The sequence below is a fragment of the Schistocerca serialis genome, chromosome 2 (genome assembly GCF_023864345.2).
Source record: "Schistocerca serialis cubense isolate TAMUIC-IGC-003099 chromosome 2, iqSchSeri2.2, whole genome shotgun sequence".
Lineage (NCBI taxonomy): Eukaryota > Metazoa > Arthropoda > Insecta > Orthoptera > Acrididae > Schistocerca > Schistocerca serialis.
Genome location: NC_064639.1, coordinates 141720381 through 141735900, shown reverse-complemented (window position 1 = coordinate 141735900; position 15520 = coordinate 141720381). Strand labels below are relative to the sequence as shown.

The following is a 15520-nucleotide window of genomic DNA, read 5'->3' as shown; positions in this document are numbered from 1 at the left end:
CTTCTTGATTTTTGTATAGATTTATGATTTGTAGTGTAAAGGGCTCTGGTATTCCCATAAAACCTATTATTTCCCACATTTTTTAGTGACTTACATAGTCAAATGCTTTGCTGTAGTCTGAGAAGAGCGTAAATAAGTCTTCTTGATATTTTTCCAATTTTTCCATTACCCAACTGACATTTCCTGTTTGGTCCTTGGTGCTTTTACCTTTTCTGTACAATGTTCCCTCGGCAACTACCTGTGCATTTATATGTTGAGTCAATTCAGGATTATTTTTAAAAGAATCTTGCTAGATTGTGGCATCAAAGCTATTGTCCTGTAATTTTCACACATTTTTGAGTTTAGTTTCCTTAGGACTGTTATGCAACTGGTATTTTTCAACCATGTGGGCCAGGTACGTATAGAGTATATTGTGGATCACGAGTAAGGAAATATTATTATTATTATTATTATTATTATTATTATTATTAAACATCAGATTGAGAATGGGAAGCAGCATGCACTTGCGTGGCTCCCTTTCCCGTTTAGAAAGTGCCGCGTCGAAATATGGAACAGTGAGGCTTCGTGCGAGCGACGTGCGGTTGGAGAAGTAAAGCTTCCTAAGAAATTCCCGGGCGTCACTCGCACTGAAAATGTACCTAAGGGCCAGTTTAAAACTGAGTTTGAAGAATATTACGAGGGGGGAGTATAAGCAGTATGTTAATGCCGGCCTCGACTGTTGTGTCCACACAATCACACGTCGGACACGGTTCGCTCTGTGAAAAAACTTGGCACATTAAAAGTAAATGATTAAGGTTGCCCAACTACCAAAACCACACTCAAAATTATGAGTTTGGATTTAACATACAGATAACATGTTAACACTTACGTCAATAACAATGGCAGAGCCGGAGTGGTTTGAAAAGTTTAGAAATCACGTAGGCGCGTCAGTGGCGCTGGATTCATTTCTCGTTGTAAATTATCAAAATACATCATTACAAAGCGTAGTTAAAGATTATACATGGACAAATAAATGGCTCTTGGCCTCTTTAACCACTCTGCGTTTTTCACATATACTAGTCCCAGATGCATATCTCTGTAGGTTTTAACAAATTACAAATCTTATATGACGCCTATGTAATGGTGCGTCCGTATTATACCGGAGATAAAAAGAGAGTGATATCGTCCGGCAGTGGACGATGGGTTGCGCGCTTGCTTTTTTTGTCTTCAGAGTTTGTCTTTAATATCGATGTGTTTACATGCGCGTTGAATTAGTCTATAGTTTCTTAAGCGCGTCAGTGGCGCTGGATTCATTTCTCGTTGTTAATTGTGAAAATACATCATTACAATGCGTAGTTAAATATTACACATTGACAAATAAGTGGCTCTTGGCCTCTTTCGTTACTCAAATCAGTGTTTTATGTGACGAGATGTGGCGGTGTGAAAATAAAACATCTCAATATGATGGTTATTTCGCGTGCGTAACATTACTGGAACTTTCCAGGTCGAGATCGCAGCGCAGCATGACCAGAGGACGTGCGCATGCAGCTTATGTCCGTCACCTGGACTCTGCGAAAGGTCGAATGTTTGGCATGGCGGACAAGGGAGCATCATACAGAGAGAGAGCTCATATACTTTACCTGGCTGCAGTGTAATGTGAACAGAACGAGTGGTGGCGACATGGACTCAGGACAGCAGAGTGGCAAGAAGAATATGCACCGAACCTTCCAGACGCATTATACTACGAGATTACGGTTCCACTGGCTCTGCTGAATAGACGGATGACAACACCTGAAATTCGGGCAGAAAATATCGGCAGAGCAGCACCACAAAGCGTCAGGAACTGATTACGGGTCAGTCCAGTCAGTGAAAGAAAATTTGGGGAAAACGTCATGTGGTTTTGCAGAGCACGTTTTGAACCATTAGCTACGGAGTGTGTAGAGATGTTTAGTTCCCAGAAAGTGCGTTAACACTCTACGGAAACTGTTCTACTCTGCTAGAGGGGAAACTGATTCTTAATCATCCTGTACGACAATTCTAGCTTTCTTCCGGGAAATGTAACTTCTTACATTACGAGTGCTGACCCTTTCAGGCTACACCTTCCCTGCATTTCCTGTCCAGTGAGCAGACAAAATAACTTCTTGTTTATGTGCAATTGGTGTTATTTTCAGTTTATTAAGTGCTTATTTGCAGTTGTTAAGTGAGCTGTCAGTGATGCTGAGGGAATTAGATTAGGAAATGAGACACTTAAAGTACTAAAGGAGTTTTGCTATTTGGGGAGCAAAATAACTGATGATGGTCGAAGTAGGGAGGATATAAAATGTAGACCAGCATTGGCGAGGAAAACGTTTCTGAAGAAGAGAAATTTGTTAACATCGAGTATTGATTTAAGTGTCAGGAAGTCGTTTCTGAAAGTATTTGTATTGAGTGTAGCCATGTATGGAAGTGAAACATGGACGATAAATAGTTTAGACAAGAAGAGAATAGAAGCTTTCAAATGTGGTGCTACAGAAGAATGCTGAAGATTAGATGGGTAGATCATATAACTAATAAGGAGGTATTGAAAAGAATTGGGGAGAAGAGAAGTTTGTGGCACAACTTGACTAGAAGAAGGGATCGGCTGGTATGACATGTTCTGAGGCATCAAGCTATCACCAATTTAGTACTGGAGGGCAGCGTGGAGGGTAAAAATCGTAGGGGGAAACCAAGAGATGAATACACTAAGCAGATTCAGAAGGATGTAGGTCGCAGTAGGTACTGGGAGATGGAAAAAGCTTGCACAGGATAGGGTAGCATGGAGAGGTGCATCAAACCAGTCTCAGGACTGAAGACCACAACAACAACAACAAGTGAGCTGTTGTGGAAAAAGGTGAACGACTGGACTGTAAACAGTAGAGCTTGTTGTAACTGTAACACGTTGTCTATATGTATTCGACAATGTAGATTTCATTGCGTCTGTTGTCAATGGCTGAAGTAGTTTTCGCAGTGTGAGGTGTATCAAATGCACCATCGCTGCCTCAGCTCTCCCAACCCCTAAAGGGTTCATTAATTGACTGCAAAGTGACCCAACACAGTTACACAGCTTTACAAAATGATGTCAATAATATACAGCGTCAAGATGACATTTTTAGCAATCCAGTCCTTTTTCTACCAACACTATGCAGGTCGCTGACAACATAACACAGTTTAAACAATACTTGGCCATTACTTACAGCAACGTATTTGAAACAAAAGCTCATTTTATAAATGCAAATAAGCATCACTTAATAAACTAAAAATATCTACACTGCTTAAAGACGAGCTCCGTGAAGCTATTTTGTGTATTCACATAACAGAAATGGAGAGGAACTGCTGGTGAAGTGTAGTCTATCTGTAAACTGAAAACTGGGTAGCACTCGCCGTGGGTGAAGTCGCTTTCTCAGAAGGACTCTACAGCTGCCATACAGGATGGCTAAGTCTCAGTTTCCACTCTAGAAGAGCAGAAAGGTGTGCACAATTTATTATCATTGGTAACTCACATCATTATTCCATGTTGTGTGTTAACGCACAAACCCCGACAGCCACCGGGTGCATGACCACAATTCAGCGACCTGCCTTCCTCCAACCTGCTTCCACACTCTTATACCTCCAGAATGCTAGTTCTTCCTTAATAGGGTTCTACTGCACTTTGATATGGTACGTACTTCATATTTGTTATTAATTCACGTAATTTAAAAACAAACATTAATTTTTCTACCCCTAAAACGCTATGTTTTATAACTTGCCATTTTTCCATCCCCTGCGATGCTGAAACTATTAATCCTAGAGAAAACATTAATAGAGTCTTTCTTGCAGAAAATTTTATGTGCATTAATTGTGTACCGAGAAATATTTTTACTCTAAATGCCCGGATTATCAAGTTATTCAAGAAAAAAGTGGCGTTAATGGCCCTTTCAACCCCAAGCTCACACCTGACTGATCGGGATTTTTAGTATGTTGTTCATGGAACCCGCTATGTGTTTCTTTTTTTCTTTTTTTAGTAGGCATCTGACTGGCTCGATGCGAACCGCCACGAGTTCCTCACCTGTAACAATCTCTTCAACTCAGAGTAGCACCTGCAACCAACGTCCTCAATTATTTGCTGGATCTATTCCAAGCTCCGACTTCATCTACAGTTTTTGCCCTCTACAGTTCCCTCTAGCACCACAGAAGTTATTCCGTGGTTAGTGTTTTCCATATATTCCTTTCCTCGCCAATTCTCTGGGGAACCTCCTCATTCCTTATCTTGTCAGTCCACCAGATTTTCAACATTCTTCTTCAGCACCACATCTCAAATGCTTCTGTTCTCTTCTTTTCCGGTTTTCCGACAGTACATGTTTCACTGCGATACGATACTGTGCTCAAAACATACGTTCTCAGAAATTTCTTCCTCAAATCAAGGTTCAAAATCCTCTGAGCACTATGCGACCTAACTTCTGAGGTCATCAGTCGCCTAGAACTTAGAACTAATTAAACCTAACTAAACTAAGGACATCACACACATCCATGCTCGAGGCAGGATTCGAACCTGCAACCGTAGCGGTCGCTCGGTTCCAGACTGTAGCGCCTAGAACCGCACGGCCACTCCGGCCGGCTCAAATCAAGGCATATGTTCGACACCAGTAGACTTTTCTTGGCCAGGAATGCCCTTTCTGCCAGCGAGAGTCTGCTTTTCATGTCGTCCTTACTCTTTGGTCGTTTTGCTGCCTAGGTAGCACCAATCCTCACGTTAAGTTTCTAGCTGTTCTCATTTCTACAACTATTCATTACTTTCATTGTTCTTTGATTTACTCTCAATCTATATTCTGCGCTCATTACACTGTTCATTCCATTCAGCAGAATCTGTAATTCTTCCTCAGTTGCACTGAAGATAGAAATGTCATCAGCGAATCTCATCATTGATATCCTTACACATTGAATCTTAATTCCACTCTTGAATCTTTCTTTTATTTCTGTCATTGCTTCTTCAATGTGTAGATTGAACTGTAGAGACACCCTTTCTTATCCGAGCACTCCATTCTTGATATTCCACTCTTACCGTTCCCTCCTGCCTCTTGTACATATTGTATGTTACCCACCTTTTCCTACAGCTTCTATCTATTTTTGTCATAATTTCGAGCATCTTGCGACATTTGACATTGTAGAACGCTCCAAGTCGACAAATGCTATGAGTGTGTCTTGATTTTTCTTAAGTCTTGCTTTCATTGTAAACCACAACGTCAGAATTGCCTCTCTAGTGTCTTCAGCTTTCCTAACGCCAAACTGATCATCATCTAAAACATCCTCAATTTTCTTTTCCGTTCTTCTATATATTGTACTTGTCATCAACTCGGATACACGAGCTGTTAAGCTGACTGTGCGATAGTCATAGCACTTGTCGGCTCTTGCAATCTTCGGGACTGTGTGGACGATGTTTTTCCGGGTGTCGGACTTTCTGTACACTAACGTGAACAGTCGTTTTGTTGCCACTTCTCCCAGCGATTTTAGAAATTCTGATGAAATGTTAACTATTCCTACTGCCGTATTCTATTTTAAGTATCCAAAAGCTCTCTTAAATTCTGGTTCTAATACGGATCTTCTACATCTTTTATAACGACTCCTGTTTCTTCTTCTATAACTTCATCAGACAAAGTCTTGACACACATAGAGGCCTTCAATGTACTCATTCTACCTGTCTGCTCTCTTCTCTGCATTTAATAGTGGAATTCCCATTGCACTCTGAATATTACAGCTCTTTGTTTTAATTTCACCAGAGGCTGTTTTCACTTTTCTACATGCTATATCAGTCCGTCCGAAAATCACTTCTTTTTCGATTTGTTCACATATTTCTTGCAGCCATATCGTTTTAACTTCCGTGCATTTCCTCTATATTTCATTCCTAAGTAACTTGTATTTCTGTATTCATGAATTTCTCTGAACATTTTTGTACTTTTTTCTTTCATCGATCAACTGATGTATTTCTCCTGTTACTCATGGTTTCTTTGCAGTTACCTTTTTTGTACTTATGTTTTTCTTTCTAACTTCTGTGACTGGCCTTCTTAGAGATAACCATCCTCTTCAACTGAATCGCCCGCTGTGCTATTCCTCATTGCAGTACCTGTAGCCTCGGAGAACTTCAAGCGTATCCCTCTTCTTTGAGCACTGATTCTTCCTAACTCACTCCTATCATTATAAAAAACTCACGACAACTCGTTTTCGCCTATTCGAGCCTTCTTGGTCCTTGTTGACTGGACCAGGAATCTGGGTGTCAATTGCCACTGACACCCTGCTACAAACAGTATACAAACTTGTACGGTGTGGAATCAGTCAACTTGATCATGGACTGACATTTTGTGGTGTTCAGATAAGAGTCTCGTTTCTGTTTGTGGTCTCAGATCGACGACAAAGTGTTCTCAGATGACCTGGTGAAAGGTCACAGGTAGCAGCGATTCTCGAAACCCATACCTCTGCAACACTTAGGATCACTGTGTGGCGAGCTATTGGATAGGACAACAGGACTGGTTTGGCCATGTTTAACCCGAGGCTGAGTGCTCACTAGTGTGCGGCAAGCATGGCAGAATCTATCGTCATAAACGTGATGTGCGGGGTACTAAACGGCATGTTACGTCAACATAGTGCAAAACCCCACACTGCATCTCATACCACAAACGGATCAAATGTCCGGGATGCGATACGAAGACGTACATTTTCACACCAGTCTCCAGCCCACACCCCTTCCTGAAGTGACATAGCATCCTACAACGGAAACAAGAGTGTGTTTATATACGTGAGGATTACTCGAACTGATGTTGATAATGGACACATGTCTAAAAAAAATAATCATTTGATATACGTCATGTGATGTAAGTCACTCAAGAAAGTGATAAAAGTCGGACTGGTATTTCATGTGCAACACATTTACGTCAGCGTTTATACAGTGCAGACTAGTTGGTGAACGAATGCCGTTCCCGTTCTTCAAACTCTCTTACCCAGGACCTGAATATTCAGCTTGCTCCTTGAAGTGAGTCCGTCCGGATTTGTCGCTACGCACACGTAACCTCCCTCATCGGAATGTTTCTGCATGTTCTGTATTATGAGTGTCCCATTCTGGAACACTTGCTGTCTGTCGTTGTCCGGTAGTGTGGTTCCTGAAAAGAATAATTGTTGTAATGAGCTTGTGGATTCTATTTTTCAGAATCAAAAGATAGTTGTCAGCTAAATGTAGTAATTGCAATTAGTTTACTTATGTTTCTCCCTTTTCGAAACAGATGCAATTTACTATGAGGAAACTGGTACTGTCCATAATAACAAAGATTTCACTTACCACAGCTACTGCTTTGTTTTCTATCGACACTAATTTCTTATTGAATGAATTTTGCATAGAATTTTTGGTACTTGACATTTTGCTACTTAGAAGAATGCACGAAAACTTAAATGCCGTAAAAATACAATAGAGTGGAAAAGAAAATGAGGCTCTGTTAAGTGACGATCAATTTCGTTTTAGGAAATGTAAAGGCACCTAGGATTCAGTTCTGACGGTATGACTGATAACTGAGAAAAGACGTACAAAAAATCACAATTTCATAGGATTTGTCGACCCCCAAAAATCAATCGACAACGTAAAATAAACAAATATATCAGAAAGTTTCAGAAATATAAGTGCACCTAAGGACGTGTAATGTGTAACATGTAGACGAACCGAGAGGGAACAATAAAGATGAAAGACTAAGAGAGAAGTGCTCGTAGTAGATATGATGTTCGACAAGTGTACAGTCTGCCTCCACTGATGTTCAACGTGTACATCGAAGAAACAATGACAGAAATGAAAGAAACGTCCAGGACTCTGATTAAAATACAAGGTGAAATGATATCAATGACGGCATTTGCTGGTGACATTGTTATTCTCACAAGGGTAACTCCCATCGCACCCTCCTCAGATTTAGTGGTAAAACGGTCCAGTTGATAGTCCGTCAAAAACTCAACACAGATCATGCAAGAAAAGAGGAAAAACGTGTCCTGAAGCGTGCAAAAAGAACCAAAATAGAAAAAGTGAAGGGTTCACGCTTAAGATATGCAACGTCTAGTGAAGCTGCCGAGCCACTGCATAGTGGTTGTCTTCACGGTTCTGGACTGCGAAGAGGGAGATCGATGTTCGAATCTCCCTGGTGCTCCTTTTTTTCTCTCAAAATTATAAACTGTCCGTCCGGTCATTGGCGTGCCTGTTCGCTGTATTCATTTTGTGTCTGTGTCGTGTTGTAAAGTCTGTTTGCAGCAGCGTGGTGTAAGGTGATGGTAAATTCTATGGTACCAAATTGCTGAGGTCATCGGTCCCTAGGCTTACACACTCGTCAGTCTAACTTAAACTAACTTACACTAAGGACAACACACACACCCATGACCGAGGGAGGAATCGAAGTTTTGACTCTTGAATTCCTTTGTTGTAACATAGACCACACTCAAAATTTGTTGTTTTTGTTTCCATGAGAGATCGATGCAGCATATCGCGTGCTCTCTGTATTCATCACATTTAATCGCGACGATAATATTTTCTTATCACATGACTTATATTCTATTACCAATTATAGTATGACAACTGCCAAGACCACAGAAGGGCAACAGGCACGTCAATGACCAGATGAACAGTTCATAATTTTGTGAGGGGGTAAAGAAGACAATGGGGTACGTGGGAGATCCGAGCGCGGATTTCGCCCTTCGCAGTTCAACACCATGACCACACAACAATGTGGCCGCGCTTCTTTCAGTATGCTCCATGTTGCACGTGTTATTTTGGGCCGTTCACTATTTCTATTTTGCTTGTCTTTTCACAGTTCATCACACCTTCTTCCTGTTTTCGTACTTGATTTGTGTTCAGTTTTTGATGGGGTATACTCCAGGCCATCTTACCATTAAATCTGAGGGGAGTGCATGGGGAATTTGCCTCGTCATTAAAGGTGAGCAAATTTACAGGACCCGCTGAATGGAATGAACAGCCTGCTGAACACCGAATATGGATTGAGAGAGAACGAAACGAGACGAAAGTAATGAGTAGTGACATGAATGACAAAGTTTGCTGTCGACTCTGTTATCCTCAGTAAAGATGTGGAAGTGTTACGTGGACTGATAGTAAACAAAAAGGAAGACGAAAGTAACTGGAATGAGACTAGCGATAAATTTAACATCAACATTGGGACTCGTACACTACTTAATCAAAAGTGTGCGGACAGCTATTACTGAATATTAATACGGGTTGTACCAGTCCTTCGCCATTATAACGGCTTGAACTCTTCTGGGTACACTTTCAATGATGTGTCTGAATGCATATGGAGAAATGACAGCCCAATCTCCGTCAGAGAAGGTAATAGTGTTAGACGATGGGGTTTAACTCATCCCAACGGTGCTCCATTATGTGCAGGTCGGGATACTGGGCAGGCTATTCTATTTCAGGCATTTTGCTGTCCACAAAGCTTCTTTTTTGCCTCAGAGATGCCGATTTATGACAGGATGCATTGTCATGCTGACACAATAAGCCATAGTCTCCGAACGTTTCCTCTACTGTGTGTGACCATTTCACAAGACTGTAAAGTCTGTTCACAAGATTCCGCATTTAGCGAAGCGCAATAAGTGGACCAAACACTAACACTCCACACCGTAGCACCACCTCCTCCGTACTCCGCTGTTGACACTATACGTGATGGTAGGTGAAGTTCTCCAGGCATTCGCGAAACCCAAAACTTCCCATCTGATTACCACAGGGTATGGAGTGAATCATCAGTGCAAATCATTTTCTAGTCACCCACTGTCCACTGTTGTCGCCTCTTAGGGCACCTCAAACGTCGCTTATCATTGAAATGTGTGGCTTATGAGGAGATGCTGGCCGTTTGTACCCCGTTCTTTTTAACTTCCTATGCACAGTCACTGTGCTGTCTGGTTTGCAGGCAGCACTTTGAACTCACGAGTACTTCGTCTTGCTCATTTCATGCCACTTTTTACAACCACCCTCCATAACTGAAGTTGCGACGTAGAGTAGCACTGGAGGCCGGCGGTGACACTGTAAACCTGAGGAGACATGCCACTGCTGAACAGGTCGCTAGAATAACTAATAACTGCACACTGGACTCGCATTGGGAGAACAACAGTTTAATCCCGCGTCCGGTCATCCTGATTTAGGTTTTCCGTGATTTCCCTAAATCGATCCAGGCAAATGCCGGGATGGTTCCTTTGAAAGGGCACGGCCAACTTCCTTCCCCGTCCTTCCCTAATCCGATGAGACCGATGGCCTCGCAGTCTGGTCTCCTCCTCCACAACAACCTCAACATCAACTAATTCTTACTTTTTGATGTGTCAGAACTTCAGAAAGAGCAGTCTTCGTACAAAATACGTTTCCAGATACGTCAGCTGTTAGCATAAGTACTAATGACCAACACATGTGACTCCATACTTTATGTGAAGACCCTTCTTTTGTTGACGCCAACCAACAAAGGGAGAAACGATCATCATAATAAAATGAGGGAGATCTGAGCTCACACGGAAAGATATAGGTGTTCATCTTTTCCGGCCGCTGTTCGGGAGTGGATAAGCAGAGAATTATTGTGAAGGTGGGTCAGTGAATTCTCGGCCAGGCACATAAATGTGATTTGCCGAGTAGGCATGAAGATGTAAATCTTCTGATGACGGACAGGGCCCGAAACGCGTCAGTAAATAAGAATCTTTAAATAAGAATCTTAAACGGCAAGTGACCAGTTATTTTACCGACTTATTCAGTGGTGGCGTAAGTCTCCTCAAATATTCTCCGTAATGGTCGACAGCCTGTGACCGTCAATACATGAGATCTACTTGGTCTTGGTTCAGCTGTGGTCGTTTTCTTCGCATTTCCATTTCACAATGAAATCACCAGCTGCCTAGGTGTTAGAAAATCCATGATGGATTTTTTACTCGGGTAACATCTAATGACTAGTCTACGTTCGAACACCCTGAGCTTCCCTGACGTACTAGCTCTGTTGTTAATGTTTTTCCTCAGGACACCGAAGTATCAGAAGTGTAAAGACCGCGTTACGATGCGGAGACCGGCGGTAGCGTTCCTAGAGGCCTGCCAATGAATTTCGAATTCCCGAAAATACGGCACAAAGATCTGTGTCCTTGCCTGGCGAAATATTTTCCATTTGCACCTCATGGTAGTTTGGTGGTCAAGTGTATTTATTTTTAAAATCCAATATTGTAATTTTGACTGTGCGGCTGTTATCAACTGGAAATTATGTCTCTTATTACAACCTTCTTGTTTGAATTGCATTGTAAATATTTCATGTGTATTGTATTTAATTTTTGCTCTTATCCGTAACACTGATTGGGGTAAATGATAACACAGTTGTTTTTCTTTCATATGAAACAGATGCTAGTTTTGTCACATGCTATTCTGTGGACTCACGTCTATTTGTTACTGCTTACTAATCCGTGCGTGAGCCGTTCCATTTAAATGCGTTCCAAGTACGAGGGGCGTTTCAAACGTCTGTGTGAAGTCCGAGAGATGGCACCACCGGCGCGTATCGATGTCATGTTTAGTTAGTAGCATCTTTGGAAAGAACGAACACCAAGCTTCAGCCATATTGGTCTATTTCTTTGTGTTTGGCATTCGTGTCAATCAAGGTAGTCGAGTGATTGTCAAGAAATGGACGAAAAAGAGTTTCGTGTGGTGATTAAACATTACTTTATGAAAGGCAAAACACCTTAGGAGACTAAAGAGAAGCTTGATAAACATTACGGTGACTCTGCACCTTCGATTAGGACAGTTTATAAGTGATAGCTATCCGGAAGGTGGGTTCCGCGATTGCTCACGCAAGACCAAACACGGAATCGTGTGAAGGATGGTTTGCAGCTGTTCAGGAAGAATCTGCAGAATTTTAAGCGTCGTTTCGTCTGTGGATGAAACATGGATACATCACTATACTCCAGAGACCAAACAACGATCTAAACAATGGGTTACCGAGGGAGAATCTGCACTAAAAAAGGCGAAGAACGTTCCATCGGCCGGAAAGGTTAAGGCGACTGTCTTTAGGGTTTGCAAGGGATAATTCTCATCGACTATCTGGAAAAGGGTAAAACTATTACAGCTGCATATTATTCATAGTTATTGGACCGTCTTAAAACCGAGCTTCAAGAACAGCGCCGGCGATTGGACCGCAAAAAAAAAATCCTTTTCCATCACGACAATGCACCAGCACACACCTCAGCAGTTGTGATCGCAAAATTAATCGAAATAGGATTCCAACTCGTTTCGTATCCCCCCTACTCACCAGACTTGGCTCCCCCGGACTACTATTTGTTCCATAATTGGAAGAAATGGCTGGCGGGGCACAGATTTTATTCAAACGAGGAGGTGATTGCAGCAACTCATAGCTATTTTGCAGACTTGGACAATACCTATTATTCGGAAGGGATCAACCAATTAGAACAGAGTTGGACGAAGTGTATAAGTCTAAAAGGAGACTATGTCGAAAAATAAAAAAGGTTTACCCTAAATACGTAAGTAGTTTTTATATTTACATGGACTTTTCAAACGCTCCTCGTATATTGCTTGTGTCCTATTTATGTTCCCATCCGTTCTTCGCACTCTCGCATTTACTGGAGGCACCGAAATTTTCATTGACTCCTACTAAAACGTAATGTTTATAGTACCGGTACCTGTAAATAATGTGTGAAGACACTTGCGTAACTACTGTCACATTTTTAGCATTTTCAAGGAAGAATCCTCTAGTCATCAAGACTTCAAAGCACAGGCCTACTCACCTAAGTATACATCTATGCCCTGCAAGTCACTGAGGAACGCATGGCACTCAAGGCCACATGCAACAACATTCAAAGCAGAATACATACACATTCCGTCACAAGATATAATAAAGTTGAGTACCAACACTGTAAAAAATTGCTAACGCGGAGTTCTCCATTAAATGCGAGAAAGTACGGAAAATGGAGGCTACACATAGATTATTAAGCAATAACAAATACACGTAGGTCCATAGAACACCATGCAACGAAAGCAGATTCTGTTTGATACGGAACAATAACAAATATGGAATTTCGTAAAATGAAGAACAAACCGCCTTCAGTCACAAGTTGCGTTTATTTACTGCGCTATGCATTTCGAGCCCTGCAGGCTCGTCTTCAGGTGATTTTTAGTGATTTAGATCAGGTTTTTTAGTTGTTCACCTGTTGATATTACATTTTTGTGTTACAACATGGTATATTGTAGATATAAGTTTAACAGCGTTAATAATATGAAACTAACGTACAGTTTAACATTGTATGATATCTGCTTCTGTTGTGCAGTTTGTATACACAATACACATCTTTAATTTTGCAGTACATACTGGGATATATATATATATATATATATATATATATATATATATATATATATATATATATAGTCTCACACTTTTTCGTACATTGTAGTAGCAGAACGTAAACATGCCAAAGATTCTCGTTCATACAGATGGTCTACTTCTAAATATAATCGATTTTCTTGTTACACAGAAGATAATATGGTATAGTATTACTAGTACACAGGTATTATTAAAATAATATATGTTGTAGGTTGTCAGCTGTTTGTGCTATTATAGATTTGATTCCTCAGGAAAAAATAAACTATTAAAGGTGTAGAAAAAATTGAGGCTGTTATACTCTGTTTGTTCATTCTTCATTTTACGAAAGTAAAACAGTCGCGGACGAAACACTGGAAAACAATGGATAAAATATGGAATTATTTACCCCACCAAATCTTCGAATACGAGCACAAAGCCGTCAGAATACGAGAAACATATTTGCAATGCAATTCAAAGAGTTCAATACACATGAAAAGTCGTAATCAGAATCACAATGCGATGAAACCAAAACAAACACGAGAGACAGAAAATCAGCGAATAAGAAAGCGAGATGGAGGGTCTGATAAACTTGCAGCGCTCCTAGTGGCCTGGCAGAGAACACAGGTCGTGTTTCCGGAATTTTCTGTAGGAGTTTTGCCCCCCTCTCTAATGAGAACGAGAACTTCTCTTCCCCCTTCTACGCTGGTGGGTCCACCTCTAGTAAAATCTAGTTGTCAGTTCCGCCTTGCAAGTGGCTGTCCATATACTTTTGATCAGACAGTGTACAGTAGGCGAAATGAAAATAGCAAATGATCGAGGACTTTGGTTGTGCTTCTTTGATATGAAGACATAAGAACAGGAGAAGAAGTTGTAGAGGGTCACCCCAAACCAGTCATATCGCTGATGCAAAATAGAATCGTCCTGTACGATGTGACGTGTGAGATTTGTGCAGAGAGACGTACGAACCCTCCTTCTCCCAGCGTATCTGGCTGATCGGGTAGCCGGTGACGCGGCAGTGGAAGGCGGCGTCGGTGTGGGCGACGACCCTCTGGTCTGGCATGGGCCGGACGTGGGGCGGGCCCACGACGTGCAGGGGGGCGGCGTGGGAAGCGGCGCCGGCCGCGCTGCTGGCCACGCACTCGTACACGCCGCCGTCCTCTGGCCGCACAGCAGACAGCGACAGCCGCCCCCGCACCGACGCGCTGCCCGCCTGCACGCTCACCTGCAACACGCACACGGCAACTAAGTGCTCTGTGCGTAGGTGTGGCAGAAGGTTTTCAAGTATCGATGTACCGAAACTGCGATACACCTCTCAGGCTGATATCGAAACACGTGATGCCACCATCTTCATAGAGACCTCAGATGTCACCACATATTTTCATTAAGGGGGGTAGGACGTCAAACTGGCCGACTTGGGGCAGGAGAGGCACCACAGGACATTTTAATTTCCACTGTCTATACTTTCACAAATAAATTCTTATAACTTTGTTAGCATGACCAGGAAGGATTTAGGATTCACACTCATCGTAGTGGAAGTTCAAAAACATAACAAAATAATTTATTTTACATGTGATATTTCATCGTTTTTTCACTTACTGTTGGCTCCATTTGTTGGTATAGGTACACTTTTCTTCACAAGTTAGAGAGATTCTTTGATGAGTTTCGCACAGCATACAAACCATGCTTATAGGTGTATGAAACTCTAGAATTTATTTAATTTATAAAAAAAATGAGTGAGCTGTACAATTTTACACTTCATGTTTAGAAAAAACTCAAATTGTGTAGTTAATTATCTCAATTTTTACCATGATTTTTAATAGATTTGGAAAATTCTAGAGTTTAGCATTAAGGGCTTTGTGTTTAATAAGCAGACTAAGTTTGAAAGTATTAGGATATTTATTTTGGATGTTACATGTACCTAAAAGAGAAATTTGTGTTTTGCGGAAAATTGCCGTTACAGTTTCTGCTTGTATTGGCATTATTTTAGAACTGTCCTGCACCATAAGCAAGTTCTTTTTCATTTTCTTAATCAGTTTTCTTCCTTTTCACATTCCTATGATGCACTCTTCTTGATTTCATCACCTCCACAAATGATTTGTCTGCTTTCACTACACGCTCTCTGCCTATCGCATACAAAGCTTTGATGCAGTTCAATCCGGGCTTAATTCCCATTTTTCTCTAAAACATAT

General features: G+C 41.3%; 1 protein-coding gene across 1 annotated transcript in view; it reads right to left on the bottom strand.

The window, feature by feature from the left end:
* LOC126455789 (Down syndrome cell adhesion molecule-like protein Dscam2) overlaps nt 1–15520 on the bottom strand; it is a 222835-nt gene that overhangs the window by 31286 nt on the left and 176029 nt on the right. The window contains exons 11-12 of the mRNA XM_050091551.1: nt 14298–14553; nt 6966–7124 (exon numbers count right to left, since the gene is read on the bottom strand). Coding sequence (XP_049947508.1) covers nt 6966–7124; nt 14298–14553 — 415 coding nt within the window. The remainder of the gene's footprint in view (nt 1–6965; nt 7125–14297; nt 14554–15520) is intronic.